The sequence below is a fragment of the Pseudomicrostroma glucosiphilum genome, assembly GCF_003144135.1.
Source record: "Pseudomicrostroma glucosiphilum strain MCA 4718 unplaced genomic scaffold BCV69scaffold_3, whole genome shotgun sequence".
Lineage (NCBI taxonomy): Eukaryota > Fungi > Basidiomycota > Exobasidiomycetes > Microstromatales > Microstromataceae > Microstroma > Microstroma glucosiphilum.
This window is the reverse complement of record NW_020289915.1, coordinates 740,162-764,660: the sequence shown is the minus strand read 5'-3', so window position 1 is coordinate 764,660 and position 24,499 is coordinate 740,162. Positions and strand designations below refer to the sequence as shown.

The 24,499-nt window shown below is 56.5% G+C and overlaps 10 protein-coding genes across 10 annotated transcripts; 6 read left to right on the top strand and 4 right to left on the bottom strand.

Moving 5' to 3' along the window:
• The first annotated feature begins 35 nt into the window (after nt 1–35).
• Nucleotides 36–3,735, top strand: BCV69DRAFT_281373 (PRMT5-domain-containing protein). The gene has a single exon (XM_025491967.1). The coding sequence runs from the start codon at nt 367–369 to the stop codon at nt 3,514–3,516; it is 3,150 nt and encodes a 1,049-aa protein (XP_025349532.1). The 5' UTR covers nt 36–366; the 3' UTR covers nt 3,517–3,735.
• BCV69DRAFT_281372 (hypothetical protein) lies at nt 3,736–5,224 on the bottom strand. The gene is made up of 3 exons (XM_025491966.1): nt 4,858–5,224; nt 4,405–4,633; nt 3,736–4,298 (listed from the first exon to the last, which is right to left on the bottom strand). Exons 1-3 carry the CDS (start codon nt 5,081–5,083, stop codon nt 3,833–3,835), a joined length of 921 nt encoding a protein of 306 aa, XP_025349531.1. The 5' UTR covers nt 5,084–5,224; the 3' UTR covers nt 3,736–3,832.
• Nucleotides 5,225–5,573: 349 nt separating this feature from the next.
• On the bottom strand, nt 5,574–7,099 carry BCV69DRAFT_281371 (ATP synthase F1 gamma). Its single transcript, XM_025491965.1, has 3 exons — nt 6,893–7,099; nt 6,634–6,718; nt 5,574–6,371 (listed from the first exon to the last, which is right to left on the bottom strand). Exons 1-3 carry the CDS (start codon nt 7,058–7,060, stop codon nt 5,686–5,688), a joined length of 939 nt encoding a protein of 312 aa, XP_025349530.1. The 5' UTR covers nt 7,061–7,099; the 3' UTR covers nt 5,574–5,685.
• A 258-nt stretch (nt 7,100–7,357) lies between these two features.
• BCV69DRAFT_281370 (hypothetical protein) lies at nt 7,358–8,747 on the top strand. The gene is made up of 3 exons (XM_025491964.1): nt 7,358–7,719; nt 7,826–8,459; nt 8,547–8,747. The coding sequence occupies exons 1-3, from the start codon at nt 7,459–7,461 to the stop codon at nt 8,714–8,716; spliced, it is 1,065 nt and encodes a 354-aa protein (XP_025349529.1). The 5' UTR covers nt 7,358–7,458; the 3' UTR covers nt 8,717–8,747.
• An 864-nt stretch (nt 8,748–9,611) lies between these two features.
• On the top strand, nt 9,612–10,777 carry BCV69DRAFT_142071 (hypothetical protein). Its single transcript, XM_025489292.1, has 3 exons — nt 9,612–9,842; nt 9,928–10,006; nt 10,086–10,777. Exons 1-3 carry the CDS (start codon nt 9,735–9,737, stop codon nt 10,640–10,642), a joined length of 744 nt encoding a protein of 247 aa, XP_025349528.1. The 5' UTR covers nt 9,612–9,734; the 3' UTR covers nt 10,643–10,777.
• Nucleotides 10,778–11,154: 377 nt separating this feature from the next.
• On the top strand, nt 11,155–15,596 carry BCV69DRAFT_311175 (hypothetical protein). Its single transcript, XM_025494839.1, has 2 exons — nt 11,155–11,597; nt 11,676–15,596. Exons 1-2 carry the CDS (start codon nt 11,356–11,358, stop codon nt 15,385–15,387), a joined length of 3,954 nt encoding a protein of 1,317 aa, XP_025349527.1. The 5' UTR covers nt 11,155–11,355; the 3' UTR covers nt 15,388–15,596.
• Nucleotides 15,597–16,142: 546 nt separating this feature from the next.
• On the bottom strand, nt 16,143–17,237 carry BCV69DRAFT_246693 (hypothetical protein; the record flags this gene model as incomplete). The annotated part of the gene is made up of 2 exons (XM_025490219.1): nt 16,143–16,934; nt 17,205–17,237. Coding segments are annotated over 2 exons (825 nt in total), but the record flags the coding sequence as incomplete, so codon positions are not given.
• A 1,672-nt stretch (nt 17,238–18,909) lies between these two features.
• BCV69DRAFT_281365 (general substrate transporter) lies at nt 18,910–21,524 on the top strand. The gene is made up of 3 exons (XM_025491963.1): nt 18,910–19,473; nt 19,561–20,399; nt 20,619–21,524. The coding sequence occupies exons 1-3, from the start codon at nt 19,347–19,349 to the stop codon at nt 21,348–21,350; spliced, it is 1,698 nt and encodes a 565-aa protein (XP_025349525.1). The 5' UTR covers nt 18,910–19,346; the 3' UTR covers nt 21,351–21,524.
• Nucleotides 21,525–21,884: 360 nt separating this feature from the next.
• BCV69DRAFT_281364 (putative DIC1-mitochondrial dicarboxylate carrier protein) lies at nt 21,885–23,316 on the bottom strand. Its single transcript, XM_025491962.1, has 3 exons — nt 23,027–23,316; nt 22,198–22,940; nt 21,885–22,108 (listed from the first exon to the last, which is right to left on the bottom strand). Exons 1-3 carry the CDS (start codon nt 23,070–23,072, stop codon nt 21,995–21,997), a joined length of 903 nt encoding a protein of 300 aa, XP_025349524.1. The 5' UTR covers nt 23,073–23,316; the 3' UTR covers nt 21,885–21,994.
• BCV69DRAFT_141937 (hypothetical protein) lies at nt 22,984–24,118 on the top strand. The gene has a single exon (XM_025489291.1). It carries the CDS (start codon nt 23,283–23,285, stop codon nt 23,904–23,906), a length of 624 nt encoding a protein of 207 aa, XP_025349523.1. The 5' UTR covers nt 22,984–23,282; the 3' UTR covers nt 23,907–24,118.
• Nucleotides 24,119–24,499: the final 381 nt, after the last annotated feature.

Genomic DNA, 24,499 nt, shown 5'->3' with positions numbered 1-24,499 from the left:
AGCGGAAGATCAACACTTTGCACAAAAGCAGTGAACGTCGTACCGGTCCCCAGTCATCAGCACCCTCCTGGCATCACCTGAGGCCACTTTCACCACCACACAGATCTTGGACTCATCGGCAGTCACCTCTGACAGACTGTCTTTGCCTAGTGCAATTCTCGACATCACAAGCTCAGGCCACTGTCCGCAAGCTAAGACCAAGTCAAGCCTCCTTGTACGCACCCTTTTCCTCTTCTGGCACGCTGCTCTTGTAGCCCAGGCCACAGACGCCGGAGGTACCTCAGGCAGGCGACCTTGCCCTGCAGACCTCGTCAGACTTATTCTCAGGCCACACCCACTGTGCTCGCCTACTAGCACGGACGCTACATGGCTCCCAATCCTGTTGGCCATGAGGCAGCCGCTCCGCCCCTCGTAGTCGCCCAGCACTTTCATAATTCAGCATTGAGCAGGATACACCTACAGCAACAAACACAGCGCAACAAGCAACTACAGCAGCAACTACAGCAACAGCAGCAGGCGGAACAGAGGCAAGGCCCGAGTCATCGAAAGCAGCCAGGAACAGCGTCGGGCGGAGCAACATCTCGGCTTCCCACTCTACCAGAAGCCTCCCATGCCAACGCCTTGCATGAGGCTACAGGGGCCTCCCCTGTTGGTCTTCCAGCTCACCTTGATGCTGCCATAGAAGAGGCGCTTGCGGGCCTCTCTGCTCCTCAAAGAGCTCTAGCACACGCCAAAAGCGCGGGGTATGGTCTGGCAGTCATGGAATTGGCCAATGATGAATTCAGGCAAAGGTGGGAGAGGCTCTGCCTGGCAAGCTCGGAAGAAGACGATGTAGGAGAACTCTCTGCTCAGGCTGCTCAGAATATTGCCCTGCAGAGTGTATGGCAGCAGCAGCAAGCAGCAGCAGCGCCCACCATGCCTCAAGGGTGGTCTCCCAGCCTCAAGAATCCGGGAGGTGTGGGGGGCAGCTGGGAGTTGCTACCTGTCAGTGGGGATCCCTCGTCCGAGGGGAGGGCTCAGGGCATCCCGCGCAGTTCGAGCCGCGGAGCCTTACCTCCCCCAAAGCTCACAATGCGAGAGGCCGCCCAAGCAAGAGCTATACTCGAGGCCAAGAAGAAGAGGCTAGACCAAGCGAGAGAGGCGGAGGAGTGGAGAAAGAACCCTGCATTCCGCCGAACAGAGCTCAACCTGACCGCTTTGGACGACTCTGAAGGGGTGATAGCCATGGCACCTGGCTGGCTAGAGCTGGACTCTCAGGATGAGGGTATCCGCTTGGACTCGGAGATCGCTTTGCATGCTCTCCTTACTTATGCTTCGTACCTCTCGATCTCCACATTCATTCTTCCACCGCCGTCTTCGGATCCTGCGAGACGGCACTTTCTGCCTCACTATGCTCGAGCTATCAACTCTGCTCTGAATGCAGGCCCTGGAGGTCAGGGCGCTCCCAGCGCAGGTAGCTGGATGGCACTAGCATTGAGGCTACCGATCTCATCACCCCATGCCCTTGCACAAGTCCTCGCATCTCGGTCAGCCAGCTCAATGAGTACACATTCGGCAGGGACATCAGTGGCAGCGGGTGGTAGCAGTAGCCTGAGAGCAGCCGATGATTGGGCCTTTGAAGTCTGGACGCAGATCCGGCATCTCTGTGGCTACAATTCCCGCCTGCAGATCATGCTGGACCTCTCCATGCCCTTGCCTTCCTCGGACGGTCTGGCAAGGTGGCAGGCAGAACCAGTCAAGCATCTCTGGCTCCCAGCCAGTACCTTCTTGGCAAATGCAAAGGGCTTTCCGGTTCTCTCAAAAGCTATGCAATCCTTCTTGCGGTCCCTCTTCACCAAGCATCCGAAACCCATGGCTATTCTGTCCGGCACACAAGAAACTCTGCCACAGCACACGCGCGGCGGGCCAAGCTCCTATCTCGAGTACCTGCGACATCTCGAACGGACGGCCCCATCAGAAGGAGCCGTGGCTGTCTTTGCGAGGGGATATGCGGACTGGTTGCAGGCTCCTCTACAGCCCCTGATGGACAATCTAGAAGGCGCTACCTATGAAGTCTTTGAGCGTGATCCAGTGAAGTACGCTCTGTACCAGGAGGCCGTTTACAAGGCCCTGATAGCCCGTCCGGCTGGAGAACGGACACTCCTATGGGTCTGCGGAGCGGGCAGAGGACCGCTGGTCAGTCGTTGCTTAGCAGCAGCAGCCGATGCTGGCAGGGACATCAAGATTGTCGCTCTGGAGAAGAACCCTTCGGCGATGATTGCGCTGCAAGAGAAGCAGGCAAAGGAGTGGGGCGCTGATACTGTGGAGCTCCGATTTGGCGACATGAGGACTGCTACTCGTCCTGCGCGAGAGGAAGAGCGGGCGGACATCCTTGTCAGTGAGCTACTGGGTAGCTTTGGTGACAATGAGCTGAGCCCCGAGTGCCTGGATGGCGCTTGTCGCTTCCTCAAACGGAACGGGATCTCGATTCCTTCTGCATACACATCATATATCACGCCTCTAGCTTCCTCCAAGCTACACAGCGAGATTCTCTCCTCCGGCTCAAGCAGTACCGCAACATCCTCTGGCCCCTCCGTCTCAGGCAACAATCCCACCGCATCGACACAAGCGCAGATCAAGGCAGCTGAAACGCCTTTCGTGGTCCTCTTCGGAGCCGTGGATCTTCCGGCGTCCGACAACGGGCCTGCTGGCAGGGAAAAGATCCAAGAATGCTGGACATTCGCTCACGGGCCCATCGAGGATCTTGAATTGCCCCTTGACGGTACAGGTCTGCCGATCTCCAATTCGCACAATGTCCGCACCACCTCCCACACCTTTTCGATCCCAAACACTACCCTCTGCCATGGTCTAGCGGGCTACTTTGAGGCACACCTCTACGGGGACGTCTCCCTTAGCATTCACCCTGACCCATCGAGGGGCAGCACAGACATGCTCAGCTGGTTTCCCATCTACTTTCCGCTGAAGGAGCCTCTGTACCTGCCTGCAGGGAGTGAGCTAGACGTGCATCTCTGGCGACTCACAGCGGAGAGGAAGGTTTGGTACGAATGGAGCTGCGAAGTCTTCCTCAACGTAGTTCCACCCGGCGGCGCAGCCGGTGGAGCGGCGAATGGTCGACCATCGTCTGCGCTGACAGTCGTCGGAGGGGCTTCCTCGCCTGACCCCTCCCAGTGGTACGGCGGTGGCGGTAGCGGTCCAGGTGCCGCCAGTCCTCTGCTCGGCACGCAATTCAATCACCCTCACTACGCCTTTGCCAATGCAGTCAATACTCCCCGCGTCCCTTCCTACGGCTTCCCAAGTGACGGACAAGGTCATCCCGCGCAGAATAATCGGCGGGCATCTGGAAGTACAGACTCGGCTATGCACCCCGTGAATGGGAGGAGCGTAAGCTCCCAGGGACAGTATCAGCCTCCTGGAGGAGCTGCTGGAGGCGGAGGGGGACTCGCGGTGCAGAGGGTCAAGATTGCAATGTCTTCACTGCAGAACCCCAATGGACGGAGCTCATGGGTGGGAATGTAAGGAAATGGAGAGAGGCACCACATGTCACGATTCGAGTGTAGTCACGATGAGATCCTATCGACTTTCACCTCTTGTCCCTTTGTCACCCGTCAAGTCCTGTTAGTAAGTTCTCCCTTGTCACTCTTTTGCAAGGCTCACAATGGAAACTTCAACCCGTTGAGACCTCGTATAATAGGCAGTCTGTCGAGCATCTCGGAATGGGCATCACTTGCTGCAGACTCTGATCGCCATATGAGAAGTCCGTATGGATTTTGAGTCTAGTATAGTGACAGCCGCGCCATACCCATGGCTAAACAAAGGGCTCGCGCATCCCCTTCTAGGCCTCCTCGTCCTCTGAGTCCTCATCACCCTCGACTTCCGTGTTCTCCTTCTGTGCCCGAGCCATGAGCTGAGCCAATTCCTCGTCCTCGACCTCGGAGACGGCCTTTGGCATCATCTTGACATTGATTGCTCCACCATCCCTCTTGATCTCCTCCTCAATCTCCTGGAGTGCCTTTTCCAGCAACTCAATTCCACCAGTCTTGTCCGTCGAATGAGACACCAGGACGTAAAGAGGAGGAGCGACGAGCTTGACCTTGATTGGCACCACATCGGTCGAGAGGGCCTCGGCTTTGAGGAGGGCACGCTTGATGGCGTCGATTCCTTCGTAGCCGAAGCAGGTCACCTCTACGTCTGCTCGAATCTTTACGGGTTGCGGAGTCAGACGGCGGGCAATGTTGGCCTGCAGCTCCTTCTTGACCATAGCATCGATCTCCATACCGCCGAATACTGCCTCGGGCTCACTAGAGCATGAAAGAAGAGAATGAGAAAAGCTGCATCAGATTCGTGCCCTCACCACTGCCTGCGATTCGCTACATTGCGCCTCGCCCTAGGCACGCGACTACTCACGTAACAGCCAGCTTGAAAGCATCATACGAGTGACCAAACTTCTTGTCCAACGGCCATGCCACCATCTCGTAGAGCTCTCCTAGCTTCTTCTCATCGGCATCCTCGCCTCCCGAAAGCTTTCCAGCAACGTGTGATAGGATGGAGTATACGGCCTTGGACTTGTTGAAACGCTCTTCGCACTTGAGGACATCGTCGGGTGAGACTCGACGCTTTGACAGATCGATGTAGCCTAGAGGGAAAGTGAAGGAGATGAGCATGAGCTTGAGACTATCCCATTACGCTGTGACAACCCAATGTCCGGTAACTCTTGGTCCACCTGCTCGCCACAGCAACTATCCCTCCTTCCGCCCGATACCATTTGCAGGCTCTGCAGTCCTCTCGTCTTCGCTTGAAATGCTGCCACTCCCTCTACACTCTTTATCATCCTCACAGCGCAGCGCGATTCAGACTCACCCTTCTCCTTATCCACCCTGAGCACAACCACAACTTCATTCCTTCCGACCCTGATCAGCTTCTGAATACTCCTAATACGTCTCCTCGAAAGCTCGCTCAGCAAGATCATTCCCTCGGCATTGTCGTACTCGAGGAGCTTGACATAGGCTCCCATTTCGGCAATCTGGCGCACTTGGCACATGACGACTTCGTCGATGTCCGGAAGGGACTTTTCGTAGTACCGCATCTTGAAGGTGGTGTCCGAAGTGGGGAGGAACAGGGGTGGGGAGAAGCCTTTGATATGCGGATTGCACTGGAAAGGCTCAGGATCTTTCGCAAGATTAGATGAGGAGGTTTGAGAGCTCCTGTTGTATGCGTCAGGTGGTTATATGCTCGGCAATGGTGATGCTGCAGGCGGTAGCGGTGGGGAAGAAGAATCCAAACCCAGGCTGTCGGTCGGTCGGGAGCGAGTCATGCCTGGGTCGGAGCGGAAGAAATCACGTGCGGCAGACGGAAGCACACTCGAGGGACCGAGGGCAAGGATGTACACGGTGCAACTTTCGTGATGAGGGGCAAGGCAAATGAGCATGAGCTGGATCAAAGCATCATACAACGACATCACTCAAGCGAGCGAACGAACGGTTTCAGGCCTCGTTCGGCAGCACTTTCAGGCAGCCTCGATGAGGTGCACGATGCGGAAGCCGGTCAATACCAACATGTTCAGTGATATCTTTTGATTCCAATTGACAACAATGCAACAAGCTCTACTTTCAGCGGATGAACAGATAAGCAACTCCTACATTCGAGTCCTCAATCCGACACAAGCTCGTTCGCGTTCCACATGCGTGCTTAGTTGAGAGCCGAAGCACCAGTGACAATGTCGACCAGCTCGTTGGTAATGGCAGCCTGTCGTCCACGGTTGTAGGCCAGGTTGAGCGAGTTGATCATGTCACCAGCGTTCTTCGAGGCATTGTCCATGGCGTTCCTTCGAGAGTTGATCTCAGCAGCATGGCCTTCCACGAGGGTGGCGTAGATGGCGTTGGCAAGGGCAAACTCGGCGAGGTCCTTGGTGGTGTCCTCCTCCTGCTCGTAGGTCTTGAAGCCGGGAGCATCACGCAGAGAAGCTTCCGAGAAGACCTCCATGATGGCGGACTCGTAAGTGATGGCAGAGACGTAGGTGTTGTAGACGATGTTGACCTTGTCGAACTTGATGCCGCTGGAGACGATCTTGTCGGTGATGGCAGAGGCATCAGCAAAGGTGGGGACGTCCTTGCCGATTTGGTTGAACGAAACGGCAAGGTTCTTGGGCAGAGCTCGAGACAGCTGGGCCTTGGGCTTGTCGCCGAGAGCGAAGATGGCGGGTCCATCGGTCGAGTCAGCGTCGGCGGCAGCTCCACCGATCTTCCTCATCTCAGCTCGGGCCCGCTTGACAACGGACGAGTGGATACCACCGCAAAGACCCTTGTCGGATGAGATGACGACGTAGAGAACCTTGCCTCCCTCGGGCGACTTGGCCTCGGAGTTCTTGAAGACCTCTGTAGTATGTCGAAATGGAGAGAGTCAGTAGATCAGCTAAGGGCCCCGGATATTGAGAGGACCAAACTGGTTCTCCTGTCTCATCTCCTGTCTGCCTGCTTCAACGACTGCTTGCATCCGGCGCACTGAGCCTCATAAGGTCACCACTCTTCCCTCTGTATCGTCAAATCTGCCTGGGCGTCCTTTATCGAGCGTGCAGATGCCGACCCCCCCTTCCCCCCGGTCCCTCCCAACCTCAAATCGCCCATAGCCAATACGCACCCTCGTTGGCCTTGCCGTAAGATCGAGCAGCAGCCATAGCCCTCTGAGCCTTGTGCAGCTTAGTGGAGGCAATCATCTTCATGGACTGTTGGAGTACGAAGAGGGATTAGAGTATGGGTCAATACCGTCCTACCAAAATCTGAATGGGGACTTTCGGGTCGCCGTCTGGGCCGTAGCCTGTCCCAGGCCTCTTGCTCTATCCTTGATTCGAGCGCCCCTCTCTCGTCCATCTCCGTTCCCCAGAACTTCAGATGCCCACCTTTGTGATCTTCTCGATGTTTCGGACAGACTTGACACGCTGCTCAAGCTCTCGCAGGGTAGCCATCTGGGAGGCCGACGAGTGGAAGCCAGCGGTGGCAGCGACCCTGAGGGTGGGGGCGGCGAGACCTGGAAGGGCTGCCCTTGTGGCTCGAGGAAGCATGGCCATGTTGCGGGGTATGGTCGGAGGCGGGTGGAAGGGTATGAGGGAGTGGTGGTGATGGTGGTGGTGGAGAGTGGTAGGAAGAAGGTGTGTGTGCCTGTGGGCGTGCGGGCGGGCGGGGCCGTGGATCCCAGCGATGCGATGGGAAGCGATGGCTTCCGATGACCGCGCGCAGCAATCCACCCGCCACTGGCCAGAGCCATGAGCCACGCCGGGCGACAAGGGCCAAGGCAGAGTGACTCTTCCAGAGACTTTTGGCTCACGATCACCTTCCCACCTCCATCTAACAGTCACACGAGGCACGACTGCCAGCACCATCGTACTACAGTGCAGCAGCATCATACAGCATATACAACACCCTATACTCCATTCTTGCTCCCGAAGCACACGACCTCGCGCCCACCATGTCAGCCGAAAATCCTGAAGAGCCCCTCTTCGACCCTTCGCTCAAGAAGAAGAAGAAGTCGAAGAAGACAGTCGACTTCTCTGGCCTCGACGATGAGGAGACCATCCCTGCCACAAATGGGGATGCTGAAGCAGCAGCAGCCGATGTCGCGGCAGGAGAGGCTGAGGCAGCTCCCGAGGCAGCAGGCGAGGAAGACATGTTCGGCGGGCTAAAGAAGAAGAAGAAGTCCAAGAAGGCCATCCCGATGGATCTTGACTTGGTGAGTGCGGTGGCCAAAACAGAAGCTACGACAGCCCGCGAACGCTTTGCTGTTCGCTGCTTGTCGCCATTATTGCTGACGCATATCTGCTCATCTTGCTATTCAGGAGGAGGCATCAGCATCCACAGCAGCCGCCAATGCTGAGCCAGCATCAGAGGCTGGAGCCGCCGCCGCTGAGAACACAGAAGACGGGGACCTCGACTTCGGAGAGATGAAGAAGAAAAAGAAGAAGTCGAAGAAGGCAGCTTTCGATATGGAGGCATTCGAGAAGGAGCTCGGAGAGGGCGAGGGAGAGGGAAGTGGAGCAGCTGCGACTGGTGGTGAGGGTGACGATGATGCGGATTTGGGAGACGACCCTTTCAAGGCCGACGATGGAGACGACCAGGCTGGAGGTAGCAGTGAGCAAGTCGAGACTTGGCATGGCACGGACAGAGATTACACATATCAGGAGCTCCTCGGACGCTTCTTTGGCACCCTGAGAGCTCAAAATCCCGCCCTGTCTGGTGACAAGAAGAAGTACACCATTGTCCCTCCCCAGGTGGCGCGAGATGGATCGAAGAAAACCTCGTTCGCCAACGTCATCGACATCTGCAAGAGGATGCACAGACAGCCAGACCACGTCATTCAATATCTCTTTGCCGAGCTGGGTACAGTCGGCTCAGTCGACGGTAGTCAAAGGCTAATCATCAAGGGTCGATTCCAGCCTAAGCAGATCGAGAATGTGCTGAGGAGGTACATTGGTGAGTGGGACTGCGTAGTGGTCTAGTCGAGTCTCCGAAACGTGCTTGCTGATCACAGTCCTGCTTTCCGTTCTCTGCCGTACACAGTGGAGTACGTGACGTGCAAGACCTGCAAGTCGCCCAACACACTACTGCTCAAGGAGAACCGTATCTACTTTATGAAGTGCTCGTCTTGCGGATCGCAGAGGTCAGTGTCGGCCATCAAGACTGGTTTCCAGGCACAGACGGGCAAGAGGTCGAAGATGAGGACAGCTTAGAGGACTTGATGAGAGAGCTGCTAGCGACGGGTATCGGTCAGGATAGCCGGAGATCCTACCAGCTCCGATTTGGACGTCCTTACGACGTCTGCCTGTACATGTTCCGGACATGCACTTCCGCCAAAATGCACTTACCTTTCCTCATCGAGGATACGCTATGTTTCGCCCTGGCCTGATGATCTGCTTGAGTCTTTCTCGGATTCTGACTGCGGAGGTGGGTTGAGGTTCCTGCCTACCTTTGTCTGCCCCTTGACGGGATCGAGTGTGGGACCTCTCATGACAATGCGCCAGAAACGACCCCCTCCGATGCTGACGACCCCTACCTGCTGCCCATCGGTAATTGAGAGGAGAAGAGGCAAGCTATTCGCGCCCTTGCATGGGAATCTGACCCTGAGCACCATCTTGCGCTCGAGACGCTATGCTGCCCCGTCACCCTTCTTGCGGAATGGTCCCACTGCACTCCTCGACCTGCCCATCGAAGTATCCCGCGATCCTCGCAGGAAGATAGCAAAGCAGCTCTAGTCCCTCACTCTTTGCCCCCTGAGCACGTTGCTTGACCTCGTCTGAGCCGCTAACCAGGAAGCGGCACGCGCATCTTCGTCATCTGTTCCTGGGCGTATCGCGGCTTCGAATAGAGCTTCCTTTGCTCTTTGACGTCTGAGAGTCGGAAGCAAAAGGCTGCCCTGGGCTCCGGATTGCCTCGGATCCCATAATACCCGCCCAGGATGTGGACCTGCCAGGCCAGCGATGCACCAGACCAGATCGGTACCATGCCTTCGAGACAGCAAAGACCAACGTGTTGCTGTCGTGTAGGTGGCAACGTGCTTCCCCGATGGGGTACAAGAGGAGCACCGTGAAATGCCAGACGCCCTCATTCCTCGCTCATACCCACAAAGTCCACCTTTCCCTGGCTTTCTCTAGCCCCTCCTCGGATTCCTACCATCTTCACGATCGACCTGATCAGCTGCTATAGTCTCACCCGACTTGTTGACACCTCTTAGACCTCTCGGACGCAAACATGAAGGTCAGCATCGCTTTTAGCCTCTTGCCTTTGGTCCTTGCCATCGGAACGACAAGCGTTCAAAGCTTACCTGTGGGCTCTACCCTGAGCAGGGTGTCCGGCTCGGTGGGTACCTAGCATGTGAACAGCCAGGCTGAGCACCGTCAGCACATTGTCTGACACGAGGCACCGTCTCCATTCATATGAGCAGGGTGAGGGCTACTCCGGTGACGGTACAGGTCTCTGGGACTCACAGAGTCTCAAGCGAGCTACTGGGAATGAGAAGTCCTGTGAGTTCGACGCTAGCATCTGGCCTAGCTTGCTCAAGCAGTCGCTCACAGTGCAGCCATCTATATCCTCTGTCGCCAGCCATCAAGAGCGTCCTGGACAGCGAGCTCAACCCATTGGCCTCCCACGCGCCGACCAAAGAGCGTCGTAGCGACATTCCCGAGAATCTGCACGGAGACGGTACGCATCCTCTTCCCCGAAGCGCAGTTTCGGCGTCGAATGCGAAGCGCTTCAGTTTCTGGGAGCATGCGCTCAACGTAGCGAAATGGGACGAGGCACACCGTGGGCCAAGCGAGCCCATCTCATCACCTGCGGAACGTTCAGTGGAACACCCTGCCGAGAGCGCCATCGCAAATCTACTCAAGCGCTTCAGCTTCTCTGAGCACGCCAAAAACGTCAGGATCTGGAACGCTGCACACCACATCCTAGACCACCCCATCGACCAGAGAGACACCACCGTTGGTACACCGCGAAAGAGGTTCGACTTCTGGCTGCACCAGGCCAATGTCCAGAAGTGGAATGACGCACACGCCGATGACAGCAACGGTGGCGACAGAGGACACTTCAACCACGGCCACGGCTTCATCCCCATTCGACAGCGAGAGGAAGACGCGAAGGTCAAGGCTCGATCGAGCTGAAAAGCCGGCAAGACAGTTATTGCTTCCCCGATGAGGAGGTCCCCATCCCGATGTCACTCTGATTTGGCCGATGGTCTTTGAGCAGGAAGCAGCGCCCTAGCGCAGTGGCTGTAAAGTTTATCGTACTCGTCCTCATCTGCCAGACCACTGGATCTACGCCCATCAAGGGACGGAAGTCGTAGGCATAAAGGCCCGGTCATACGTGCTTCCAGCCCATCTTTCCCTCCACCCTTGCCGCTTCGCCATGCGGGGCAGACCCACTGTACATTGTCACAAGATTGTCCCTCTCTCTGATTCGCCCTGATACTCCTCGAATCGATGGTGCCTCTTCGCTGCCTCAAGCTTCACTTTCATGAGTCCACTATTCACTTGCCTAGCGCGAAGATGCGGCCCTTTGTCTGTGTGGTGTTGCTCTAGTTGTCCGACGCTGCAATTCCCGAAGTCCGCGCGTGGCCTGCTGGCTGGAGCCTGGCTCCGCCTCTCCACGTCGTCCAACATCTTCCTGGGCTTCCCACTCACATCACCGCTCCATACTGCCCTTGAGAACACCCTCGGCCGTTTCTAGCTCTATTGCTCACCCCCTCATCCTCGTCACTGATATCTTATATCACTGGCTATCATAGTTGCGCGTCAGCCTCACCCGCCCGTCGCCGCCCCCTCGTTGGTCTCTTCGTCTACGCTTCCCAGCTTACTTCGCTGTCCGAAGGCTCATCATGCTATCCGCCGCTGAGCTTCAACGCCTGCACCAGCAGCAGCAAGGTGGTCAAGGTGCAACCTTGGTCACTGGATCCTCTGCTGGCGCACCCATGTCGGACCCCTTTCCTTCGCTCACCGAAGATCCTTTCCCAGCATCTGCTGTGAATGGTAACGGAAGGGCTGCCGGAACAAGCGCAGCTGCCGCTGCCGCTGGCTCTGGCGCCAAGGGCAACAAGCAGCAGGAAGCTCAGCCTGATTTGTGAGTTGTGTCGAATCTGTTGTCGTCCATCGCTTTAGTGCTGACGAGATCGTCTACCTAACCCCTGTCCTTTCGCAGCAACTCTCAGGCTGCATTCCCCTCGCTCGGATCTTCTGCCACTGCGCCCAAGGGTCAGTGGGGCAAGAAGCTGTCGTCGTCCACTGCTGGCTGGTCCGGATCTGCACCTGTCATTCAAAGAGCCGTCTTCCAGGACTTCTTCTCCATTCCTTACAATGAGGCCAACAGCGCAAAGGTTGGAGCAGCAATGACTGCTATCGAGAAGAAGTACAAGAATGCCATCAAGATTGAGGCTAGTACCACTCGCAGCACGAACACTACCAATTTTGTCGTCAAGGGAGCCAATGAGGCCACTGTCAAGGCTGCTCGCAAGGAGCTTAGCGTTTCCCTGGCCAAGCGTGTGACTCTCGAGGTTCCTATCCCGCAATCTCTCCGAGCTTTCGTTATCGGCGCAAAGGGAAAGAACCTGAAGAACATTACCGAGCAGACCAACTGCCGCGTCAACATCCCGAGACAGGACGAATCTGCAGATGGCAATGCAAAGCCATCTAGCGGTGCCCGAGACGAGATCGACTACGAAGATGACGAGCAGATCTCTGTCGTCATCGAGGGAGACGAGATCAATGCCCGACAAGCAGCCAAGATGATTCAGGATCTTGTCGCCGAGAGGACATCCAAGACCACTCAGCGCTTGACTACTGTTGAGCATATCTTCTACCCCTTCGTCGCTGGTCCCAAGGGAGCCAATGCAACCCGCCTGGAGACCGAGGTCGGCAATGGAGAGGTCAGCGTCAGAGTTCCCCCTCGTGCCGCTTTCCTGCCACCCAAGGAAGCCGAGGATGAAGAAAGGGAGCCAAGGCGAGAACGAGACCTGTCCATTGTGGTCACTGGAGACCGCGAGCAGGTGCACAAGGTGGTCCAGACCATTGAGGCTCAGGTGGACGAGATGAGACGCAACTTCCGCAAGCTTGATATCCAAGTCCCCAAGCGCCAACATCGATTCTTGGTTGGCGATGCTGCCAATGACATCTTGGCCGCAACTCAATGCAGCGTTGAGCTTGCACCGCAGGACGACCCCTCAGACAACGTCACCATTCGTGGACCCCACACTCAGCTTACGCTTGCGCTCGGCGCAGTCATGGACAAGGCCAATGCTGTCAAGGTCGAAGTCGTAGACGTCGTTGCAGCCCATCGATCTGCTGCTAACCCTCTTCAGCATGCCAAGAATCTGCTGCGGTGGCTCGCTGCCAGCGGCAAGCTTCCCCGAAGCGAGGGCGTACAGATCTACCCACCTCGGGCTGCTCTGATCGAGAGCACAGGCAACGTCCAGATCGAGATCGTAGGAGCCGACGAGGCTGGCGTCGCCCAAGCGCGAAGTAACATCGATGCAATTGTCAAGGGAACGCCCCCCAGCTTTACTGACTCGGTAGAATTTGACCCCTTGCTGCAAGGTATGCTTATCGGCAAGAAGGGATCCAACCTCAAGGAGTACGAGAAGCGAGGAGTCGAAGTCTTGTTCCCTTCAGCTTCAGCTGCTGGTGGGGAGAGCTCGGCCGAGATCCTGCTCTTCGTCTCCCCGTCAGCCTCTCTCCCTTCTGAGAAGAAGGCTCGCGAGGCTGAGGCCAAGAAGCTACTGGAGGGAGTCAAGGCTGACATTGTCAAGGCTTCGCAAACAGCCGCTGACTTCAGGACCGAGGTTCTCAAGGTACCGGCTAAGTTCCACAGGGCCATTGTCGGGACCGGAGGCAGCACTCTCAATGCCGTGCTCGGCGAGGAGCGCCTTGCCGACGTCCGCGTAGGAAACACGGGCGACCAGACCGGAAAGGAGGACACTATCACTATTCGAGGTCCATCTTCCGAAGTCGAGCGCGTTGCGACTGAGCTACGGAGGATCGCCAAGGAGGCAGAAGATGATGCTATTGTCAACGGACACGAGGTGTCCTTTGCTGTTGACCCTGCCCATGTCAAGCATCTTGTCGGCAAATCGGGCGCTGCCATCACTAAGCTGAGGGAGGAGCTGGGTGTTCGAGTGGACTTCGATGATGCCGCAGGTGCTGGCGCTACAAACGGCGCCGCCAAGCCAGCCAAGAAGGCTTCTGTCACCTGCAAGATCGTCGGCCGTAAGGAGAATGTCGAGGAGGCCAAGAAGAGGATCTTGGCCCAAGCTGAGAAGCTGGCCGACGAGCGTGAGGAGGTGCTCAAGATTCCGCAGAATCTGCATGCTGCCGTGATCGGTAAGGGAGGTGTCTGGGTCCTGAGGCTGCAAGAGAACCACGGCGTTCGCATTGACTTTCCCCGACAGGGAGGTGACAGCGCCAATGGCGAAGGCAACAAGCGCGAGCAGAAGTCCGACGAGGTCATTGTTCGAGGTGGCAAGAAGGGTGTCGCTGCTGCAAAGGCGGAGATCATGGAGCTTCTCGAATACGAAAAGGAGAACAACAATGTCGTGGAGGTATCTGTTGCGGCACAGTCCATTGCAAGGATCATGGGCAAAGGTGGAGCTACCATCAACCAGATCCGAGACGACAGCGGAGCTCAAATCGACGTCGATGCTGAGAATGGCAAGGACGCTACAAGGATCAAGCTGCGCGGAACAAAGTCTGCTATTGCTGAGGCCAAGGCAGCCATCATGGCAATCGATGCCGAGGTCAAGGGTGAGGAGACCTTCACTTTGCACATTCCTTCTAAGTACCACGGTCAATTGATCGGTCCTGGTGGACAGGGCATCCGAGACCTCATCACTCGTGCTACTGGCTCTGACGAGGCCGCTTCATCTCGATCGGCTACACAATTAGTGCAATTCCCTCGACGTGGAGAGCAGAATGCTGACGTTGTCATCGTCAGGGGTCCCTCTGCCATCGCTACCAAGATCAAGGCCGATCTCGAAGCAGCCGCCAAGGTCTTCACTGACCGAATCTGCCACGGTGTCGTTGCCACACCCGACCAGCAGCGCCTGCTCATTGGCCGAGGAGGATCAAGACGGTCTGAGCTCGAGGCAAAGTACAACGTGCGGCTCGTCTTCCCTGGCCGACCTGAGCACGGTCAGGAAGACGTCCTCAACGTCGCCGAAGTCGGCGAGGCCCCCAAGGAGCACATTGTCAAGATTCTTGGAAAGGAGTCGGACGTAGAGAACATCAAGAAGGAAATTGCCTCTTCGGCAGCCACTACTTCGGTCGTCAAGGTGCCGCGCTCCCTCGCCCCCAAGCTTGGCCAGCCGAACTTCTTCCGCGATGTCCTCTCTCGCTTTGGCGTCTCCATTGATACTCCACGGGCGAGTGGATCCTCCAGCTTGTCGAAGCCCTCGGGCTCCGTCGTCACTCAGTCTTCTGCTGCCGAGGCGCGCATCGATGCGGACGAGACCGACGATGATGCCAACGGAGGCCTCTCTTTCGAGCTGATCCAGCTCGACCAGTCGACCGAGTCGGGCCAGACTGTCGATTGGACCCTGAGCGCCAAGGGCGAGGCGGAGAAGGCCAGCGCCTCCTTAGCCAAGGCAGAAGCGTACATCAGGAAGAGCATCTCTGAGGCGGCCAATGTCACCCATGAGGGCAGACTGATCGTGCCCGAGTCGGCAGTGCCACGCATCGTGGGCAAGCGAGGGGCTGGACTGCAGAGCATCGAGGCCGACTCGCCTGGCGTGTCAGTAGAGATCCCTAGGGAGGGTGGCGGACTCTGCATTATCCGTGGATCAGAGAGTGCGGTGCTGGAGACTCGAGACCGACTGGTCAGGATCGCAACTCAGCCACCTAGGCGGGGCGGTAATGACTACTGAAGAATCGGTCGATCACGGAGGGGAGTGAGCAGGAGGAGCGAGGCAATACCGCATTAGTGGCTGGTTCGGGTCCTTTTCCTCTGCATGCTCGCTCGCTCCCATACACTTCTTATCATCATCATCATCACCATCGTCAATATAACAATCTTTCATGTCACTCATACTCTGTTCGTTCTCATGCTCGCGTCAATTACATCAGTGATTTCGATTCTACTCCCGCTGCATTGTGACCTGGTACAGTGCGCTCTTCTCCTCTTCCAGAAGAGCAGACACAGTCCCAGACTGACTGTTAGCAGCCCAAGCTCGCTCTGCCCACTAAACTCGCCTCCAAGTGGCCCTCCAGCAGGTCGTATAACCAAAGATGAACTGGACACTGCCGCCCGCCGCTTGACCTGCCGTCTCCTCCTCGGCGGCGTTCAGATCATCTTCAGTAACACCACCCTCTGGAGGGTTATTCGAGAAGTCAGGCATCGAGGCGAGGGAGGCAAGGAAGGTGTGCATTGCTCGTTGGGTAGGATAATCTATTGGGCTAGTGCTATATACAGATACAGTGCAGTGCGCGGGGAGAGTGGCCGGGGAGAGGGTTAAGAGGGGTCTGATGCTCGATGCTTTCCTAGTGTTCAAAAATGTTAGATGCAGAGACGAGACAAGAGGGACGAACCTGGGAGGGGTGATGCTGCTGAATCCAATTGGCTCAGAGGTATGTTCTATGGCAACAGAATGAGCGGAGGTCGGGAAGACACATGCCTGTGTGTCTAGGCAGTCGTCGTCAGCAGCGAGAGGCCACCGACAAAGGACCCCAGCAGAAGCGTCCCAGCGACGCTTCCTGCGACAATGATCCACGGCGCATCTGCTTGGCTCCGACGAGCAGCAGACGAGGAGCTACTGCTACCGCTGCTAGTAGATGCATCGGCAGCGCTGGAGTCGGTCACGTTTGTGCCGTCTCCCGCCTTGGTCTGGGTGACAGTAAGGACATAGATGTCCTTGTCGGTCTTGATCCCATGGTTGATATCAGAAAGCGTGATATCGTCCGAAGCATCAAAGGTTACCATCGTCGAGGTGTACTGACTGTTGTCTTGCGGGGAAGTAGTGCCAGAAGAATTGGTAGCGTTACCCACCAGCCAGTCTCGGCCATGGTCGTACCCATTAGGTGCGATCGTGTGGCTCTTGGAGGAAGACTCTTCCACAGAGACGGCCATGAAGATGGCGCCGGTATTCTGCTGAACCCAGTACCGGAAGTGCATACCTCCATTTAGACTCTCCTCACAAGTAGTGATGCCATTGTCGAAGTTGTACCTGTACAGGGCCGTCTGATTGACACTGCCCTGCCCATCATTGAGATTGGCAGCTTGATCGTCGCCGAGGCTGATACCGAGGCAGCTGTTGGGGCTGTAGAATAGCGACGAAAAGAAGGGCGCTGGGTCGGAGAGGACGGCTGAAGATGAAGCATTGGAGATGATGACGTTGAGTGGCTCTCCGAGGTTGGAGTCGGGAATGATCGTAAGATAGTCCTCTGGTGCCTCCCATCCCGTCATGGTGCTTTGCCGCTTCATGTGGCGCACGGCGGAAGAGGTGACCGTTGTGGTGGCAAGAAGCAGAGAGCCCAGGACTGTCAGGGCAGATGACGACTTCATGATGATGTTTGTGAGGAAAAGATGATACAGTAGTCTAGCTAGGTGGCGAACAGCGACTTCGAGTGAAGAGGAACGACCTGTAGAGTGAAAGTCGCCCAGGATCGAGATGAAGAGAGTGCTGCGTAGAGGAACCTTGTAGCGTACTCTTGTGTGTGACGGCTTGAGGAAGGATCGTTATGCCACCAAAGGAATGTCTGAGAGGCAAGAAGAAGGAAGGAGTGAGAGCGACTTATCGAGGGAGAAAGGAAGCTGATGGTAGTGGTCTCGTTGAAGGGGAGGGCACAACACGGAAGGGCTGGGCCAAAATGACTGGCAGGGGTGTCAGATCTGTTCCGCACGGCAGACACACAAACAGTGGCAACGCCGCCTCCACTCCTTCGCGGCCAGGCACAGGAAAGGTACCACGGCCCTGCCAAGCTGTCAACCATGTCCCGTTCCTGCCGCACGGCTTAGTCTAGATCAGCGTAAACCCTCCCAAGCGAGCTGTTGGCTTCATCATACCGTGCCGGTTGATGCTGCGACGAAGCCGCGTCCCTCTCGGCACGCCAGACGATGATTCTTGGCAGAGCCTCTCCGGCTTCCCTCGCGGAGAATTGCATCTCTGTGTTTCTTTCGCGTCGGGGTTCGCGACCCTGATCACCGACGGGGATAAGCGCAGCGCAGCCTCACATCTTCGCGTGATGTGGACCAAGCCGAACTCTGAGCAAGGGGGCCGTACCCTTGCTGAGTGGTCGACAGAGGAGCAGGTCGTGCTGCTCTGGCAGCCGGATGAGCCACGACTCTTCTCGTTTGCATTGGAGGGGCCCATCGCTCTGTCGCTCTGGAAGCTGCAATTGTTTGACATCACCCCCGAGAGACCTCCACTCACCTCACGCCAGCATAGCCTCCGACCTTACCATTCGAGAAGTCCGCCTTCCCTCCATGGACAGAGAGTGACGCTGCCGGAGTGATTGAACGAGTGGGACCACTAGCAGGGTATCGCTCATCCAGTCAAAGACAGGAGCTATTGATGTGCCGACGCAAAGTGGATTGTCTGTGCTACAGCAAGTGTTTGTTCACATGCGCACCGCATCACAATCAGCCTATAGTACTCTTCTGTCCGCCATCAGGGTGACTGATGCAATGGAATACGATTGCGCAGCCCGCATCGCCTTTCGGCGAGGCGATCATCTGTAGTATGGCCCGAAATGACTTACGATGAGCCCTCTCCAAAAGATAAGGGTCTGCGAGGGCAGACACTCGTTCCTAGTCTCACGGCTTACGATCATGTGTGCCTCTTTCAAATACCTGAGACATACTTCTCCTCAATCTGTCTTGCATCAGGCGGGGTAAGGTGGGGGGTATAGGCCTCGATCAGAAAAGGGTGTGGAGCTCCCTTACCCCGCTGAGACTTGGGTGGAGTCCCCACATCTACCCCGATGGCGTGTATCAGGGAAGCGCTGTCGGAGCTTCCCACAAACCCTTGCAGAACACACAGTACGGGCTGAGTGAATCTGTGCAAGGCATCTCACATGGTATGATTGAATGGCACGGAGAACATGTTGGGGCGATGTGGGGGCATCGGACGATCCCCGCCTGGGTGGCTCAGACCTGGTCGCCCGAGCGTGGTCCCAATGTAAAGAGGCCGGGGAAGAGATGAGACTCCACGATCAGAAGTTCTGCCGAAGCTGTGCCGTGGGAGAGACGGCAAAACTCGCCGGGCGGGTAAGGCGGCGACGGGAAGCAATGGGCACATGCGCTGTGGTGAAGATGCGTGCGGAAGATCGTGACCCATGCAAGGCGCAATTTCGCCGGAGACACACCGGCGACCTTTCCCTCAAACTGAACTCGCCGAAAGCGCCTGAGCCGATTCTCCAGAGCCCAACAATTCTTACTACCCCCCTTTTGGCTCGACTGGCGTCGAGAGCTGTAGAGCTAACACCCTGACTACATCTCTGAGTCTAGCCTTCCTGTGAGAGATTGTGCGTGCATCCAACCCGGAAGTCTCGCTTCGCGCACCTCTACCGCATTGACAAAAGAGGTCAGCAGAGGCCATGCGGGCTTGCAGGGCCCGCGTCATGTCACTCCTAACATGCTGCACCTTGCGCTCTGTGACCTCCTCAAGCTGTGTACCCGAGAGTGATCGCTTCATGTGCCGTAGTGCCCTCATGTGATCGGCCCTGGGGAAGCCAGCCACCTCCGTAGCCGAGGACGCAGGTCAACACGGGGGCCCATACATAACAAGAGAAGATTTGTGTCTTCCCCTCATTCCATCCCCAGCTTCTTCCAAGGCCAGACCATCCTCCTCCCCCTCTTTCGAACCCTCGCCGTGCCCACCATACAAAAATGGTTGCAGGCACAGACTTCGTTGCCTACGACGGCCCCGCCGTAGGCTCCACGAAGTTCTTCTCAAAGGCCAACTCCAAGCCTGTCTTCTACGCGGCTATTGCAGTCTTCGGCGCTATTCTCTACGGTGAGCTATAGCTGCATTGATACTCTGACTATCATCTCTGTCCATCACTCACCCCGGACATCCGCCTCTACCCTCCCTTGTTCGCAGGTTATGACGGAACATACTTCACATCTATCCTGGCCATGGACCAGTTTTTGCGTGACTACGGAACTCTTCAACCCAATGGTACCTACCTCGTCGATTCATCCCGACAGGGTATCCTCGCCTCAGCTGTGCAGATCGGAGAGTTCTTTGGCTCCCTCACTGCATCGTTTATCGGAGACCGCTACGGCCGCAAGGGAGGTTTCCTGGGTGCCTGCGCCTACGTCACCGTCGGTGTCATCATCCAAATCATTCCCAAGGGAAGCGTCGCTGCCCTCGGTACTGGACGTGCCATCCTCGGAATGGGTGTGGGAGTCGTCAGTAACGCTACGCCACTCTACCTTTCCGAAGTCGCACCGACTGCTATTCGAGGTGTGGTCGTCTCAAGCTGGCAACTGATGCTCGCCATCGGTCAAGTCATTGGTGCCTGTGTCGGACAGGGAACCAAGGACATTACCAACAGTGCCGCGTACCGAATCCCTATCGGACTCAACCTGGTCATCGTCCTCATCATCTGCCTCGGAATGCTCATCCTTCCCGAGTCCCCACGATGGCTCCTCACCAAGGGACGCGAGGAGCAGGCCATGGCATCGCTCAGGAAGATCAACTCATCGCAAGAGGACCCAGAGCTCGTCGCCTCAACCGAATTTAAGGCCTTTGCCCAAGCCCGCCAAGATGAGCTCGCAGCCCAGGGCGATGGCGGCTGGGCTTCTATGGTCAAGGACTCCGTGGAGAGAAGGAAGTTCATCTGCGTTCTTGGAGTCCTGATCTGCCAGCAGATCGGCGGTGTTCAGTTCATATTTAGCTACACCACAAATTTCTTTTTAGCTATTGGTATAGACGACGTGAGTACGATACGAACGATGCGACGAGGTGTGGTATGTGGTGTGGTTGGAATCGACTCGGTACGAGCATTTTGCGGATGCGCCTCGCACGGCGGAATTAAATTAAATTGGTCTGGTCGGAGTTTGAAATATATTCAAGCCTTGGAGGCTCGAGCTCAAAGTCGCTCTGTGGACCTTTTACTGACTCTTTCACTTCTCTCCCAATTTCGTACGTCTCAGGCCTTCCTGGTAACCATCATTGTCGACGTTATTGAAGTCTTCGGCGTACTATGCTCTTTCCTGGTTATCCCACGCTTCGGCAGACGTCCGCTGCTGATCTATACGTCAATCCCGATGGTCATCTCTCTCTTCGTCTGCGGTATCCTCGGTTGCATCGATAACCGCAACACAAACGAGAATCGCTGCATTGCTGCGATGATCTGCATCTACGTATTCTTCTTCAACGTAGCCTGGGGACCTCTGGCTTGGACCATGGCCTCTGAGCTCGCCACCGGCCAGAACCGTCAGAAACTCATGAGTCTGGGAACCGCATGCTTCTGGGTAATCGCTTGGGCAGTCACTTTTACACTACCCTACCTGTTCAATGATGAACCAGGCAGTGCTGGTCTTGGACCGAAGATTGGCTTTATCTACGGTCCAGGAGCGCTCATTGCCCTCCTCTTCGTCTACTTTTACCTTCCCGAGACCAAAGGTCGAAGTCTCGAGGAGATCAACGAGATGCTCGTCTCCCGTGTGCCCACTAGGAAGTGGCAGAGCTACACTACCTCCATTGAGAAGACGCACGCGGCTAGAGTCGATGCTGCTGCTGGTGTTGGTGGTGCAGGTCAAGCTCGACCTACCAGTGCGTCGGATGTGGATGAGGAGGCGGATATGAAGACGGAGGGAGAGGTCAAGAAGGGTGGGGAGCTCAGTGGAGCAAAGGAGACGATGAATGCTACGCATGATGCTTAGATGTCGGTTTTTGTTGTCATTCACGAAGGGGCGACCGGGCGGGCATTGGAGAGAAGCGAGCGAGGCGAGCGAATCTCCAATGCCCCCCCGGTCGCGCGTGCCGCGTATCGTGTCTTATTTACCAGTACATAGAATGAAGCACTGTGCTCTTGCCGAGAGCACTTGACTTGTCTCAAATATGTGTGAAGATCGTCCATTGGATTGAGATGGTACCCCGTGAGGGAAGAGCGAATGAGTAGAGCGAGAGACGGACGATGATCAGAAAGGGCCCGGTCCTTCCATCCTTCCCGCCAGGCTGGCTCGTGCTCAACTCTCTCCCTGTTGGTGATAGGGAAGTCGAATCGGACGGTACGATCGAAAGGATGATGATATTGAGAGCAGAAGTAACAGTGGTAAGGATGAGAGATATTAGTATGAAGAAGGAAACATGGCTATAGGGGTCAAAGCTACCAAGGCGGCCAGCGGTCAGGCACGGAAGTGTCACGCGACACTTCCGTTCCGAAATTTTCGGACACTAAAGCTGATTATGTAAGCCACGTTCCAACACTCCCCTACTATCCTTCCGCCCACTCTAAGCCACCGCTCCTCACTTCCGCTCCTCTGGCGTCCCCTCTTCCCGCGGCTGTCCTGTTGCGTGATAAGATCTACGATGCTGCTTGGTTTGCTTTGGCTCTGTACTTGTCCACGAGTCCCTTGTACTGCTCAAAGAAGAGGAAGAGCAGTGTAGTCTGGGGTTGCAGTCGGAGCCAGGCAGGCAGCTATGGCAGAGCGAGCAGAGGAGAGACGATGTGTCAGTCAGTCAGTCACTCACTCACTCTGGACCTGTGCTTCGCTCAGAAGTACTCACCCAGCCCCTCATGAAGACGGCGGGTCCATCCCTGGCCAGACTGGTACGAATGACCTGCAAAACTCCCTCTCCCGTCTTACTGTTCTGCACCCTAGACTTGACGACATCTACTGGCGTGCAAGCAGTAGTAGCCAGTGTTCCCGCACAGAACGAAGCTACAAATTGCAGTACAGGTCCATCTGTCATGGAAGTAGCCGAGAGGAGAGCTCCCTTGAATACATCGTACGATGCCAGCTGCGCTACATTCATCACGATGGACCGGGTCACGTTGGGCCAGAGACCGAGGAACATTCTCCCTACGCCTTCCTCGCGGGTGATTCGAAGCAGACCATTGAGACAGTTGCCGTATGCGAATCTTTCAGCCGGAGGTCGGTTCAGATCTCCACAGGTCCTCACCAGCACCAGCTCGGCAGGATTTCCAGTGACACCAGCAATTGCTCCAGCTGTACCAGCGCAGAGAGCCAGCTGTGCCGTCGTGGGGGTGGTCCCTGTAGGATTGGTAGGCGAGGCAGGTTCGGTGTACTGTGCCTTCATCCCTTCATATACGGCAAAGCGCGTAATGGAGTAGGAGAATTGACGAAGCCAGGTAGCCGTCAGGCCATGCCAGAGTCCACGTACACCCTCCACGCGAGCTGTATCGGCGACACTCTTGAACATGTTCGTCTTGCCAGCTGCAGTCTGTAGACGATAGCGGGTGAGATCTAGAGGGTGGGTAATAGAGGCAGCAGAGGCGGCAGCTGCGCCTGAGAGTAGTTGATGGGAGCAGAGGTCGAGGGTCAGCTTCGTCTGCTGCCGGTACTGCCCACACGATTGCAGCTGAAGTACTCACCTCCGAGCCAGAAGGGGTATGCTTGCTTCTTTTGTGCAGTGGCCATGGCTATGATTGGGCGTGGGGTAAGGTGAGAGCCAGAAGGGGTTTGGGGTATGAGGTAGAGGAGGGGGCTGTAGTGGTTCAGCAGGGCAAATGTGGTATCGAGTGGAGTGCAAGGGGATGATACGGAAAGGAGACTGGAAGGTGTTGAAGCAGGAAGAAGCTGACTATCGTGAGCAATCACCGGAAGCCAGATGTGTGGGACAAGGGATGGATGAGCCAAGCGAGGTGTGGGCGAGGGGGTGCCGGGGGGCGAGGGAGAGAGAGACGAGGTGTCAGGCGGACAGAAAGGGTGGTTTTCCGAGGGAAGGAGCGAGTCAGTAGGGTAGCACTGCTCCTCCCTGGGCCGCTTCTATGCATCCTCCGCGTTCCGTGTGTGGCCGAGAGAGCCGAGGGGGGCAGGTTGAGCCCAATCAATCAGGTGCCCCACATCCTCTGCTCTCCATCTCTCCCTGCCACTGCCCTGCCTCACCTGACTAGAGGACCCTTCCCATTCTCGGCGCACCTGACCTCGTTGCTCCTCGGGCCCCCCCATTCCCCCAGCCAGATAAGGCAGCCGAGCTTGCCTCGGCTCTCTGCCCTGTCCTTCTCTGCCTTTGCTCTGGCTCCCGGCCCCACACCCCAGCATGGCCTGAAATGCGGGGTTTGGGTGGCCCATGCGAGAGGCGCCCGCTCATCTCCGCCTTGTCCGCGTATCTCCCACTGCCGCACTGCCGCTCTCCTGCACACACACCCCACAGCACGGCACGGCGTGGCATGGCATGGCACAAGGGCGCGCGCCAGGCTATGCTATGCCCCGCCACGCGACGCGGCGCAAGGAAGGAGCCAAGGAAGGTAGGAATAGAGCTCCAGGTGCTCGTGTACGGACGGACGAAGACGGGTGGTGATAGACGTCCAGTAGTAGTGGGGGAAGATCGCAACCCCCAGAAGCAGATGAAGCAGATGAAGGGAAGGCCTGAATACGACGGCGCAACAGACACCAGCAGACGCTCTCCATCGACTGAGGCTAATAGGCCATTGGAACAAGTCAGACCTTCAACACACAACACGCAAGAGGGACATGTTCGCTCGTAGTGTTTCGTTCATTCATTTGGTTGTTCGTCTTTGAAAAAGGGAGTGAGAGTGAGAAGAATGAATAGATGAAAGATACAGGGTGGAGAGAGAGAGACACTGGGAACCGGATCGCGAAGGAGAACAATTGGTAAAGGCATGCGCGCAGAGCACTAGGCCCTTATTGTGCTACCTGGCCCCTACCGCCTCCTTCGTATGCTGGATTTCGTCAAGGGGAAACATTCAAGGTGACCATCGAAGACGTGCGAGCCACGCGCCGTGCCTAGGCCGGCAAAAACGTATCATCGTAAAGAGAAGTGGTGCCTTGGAAGCCGTGTGCTTTGTGTATGTGCGAGAGATTTTCGTGAAGGTAAGAGTCGA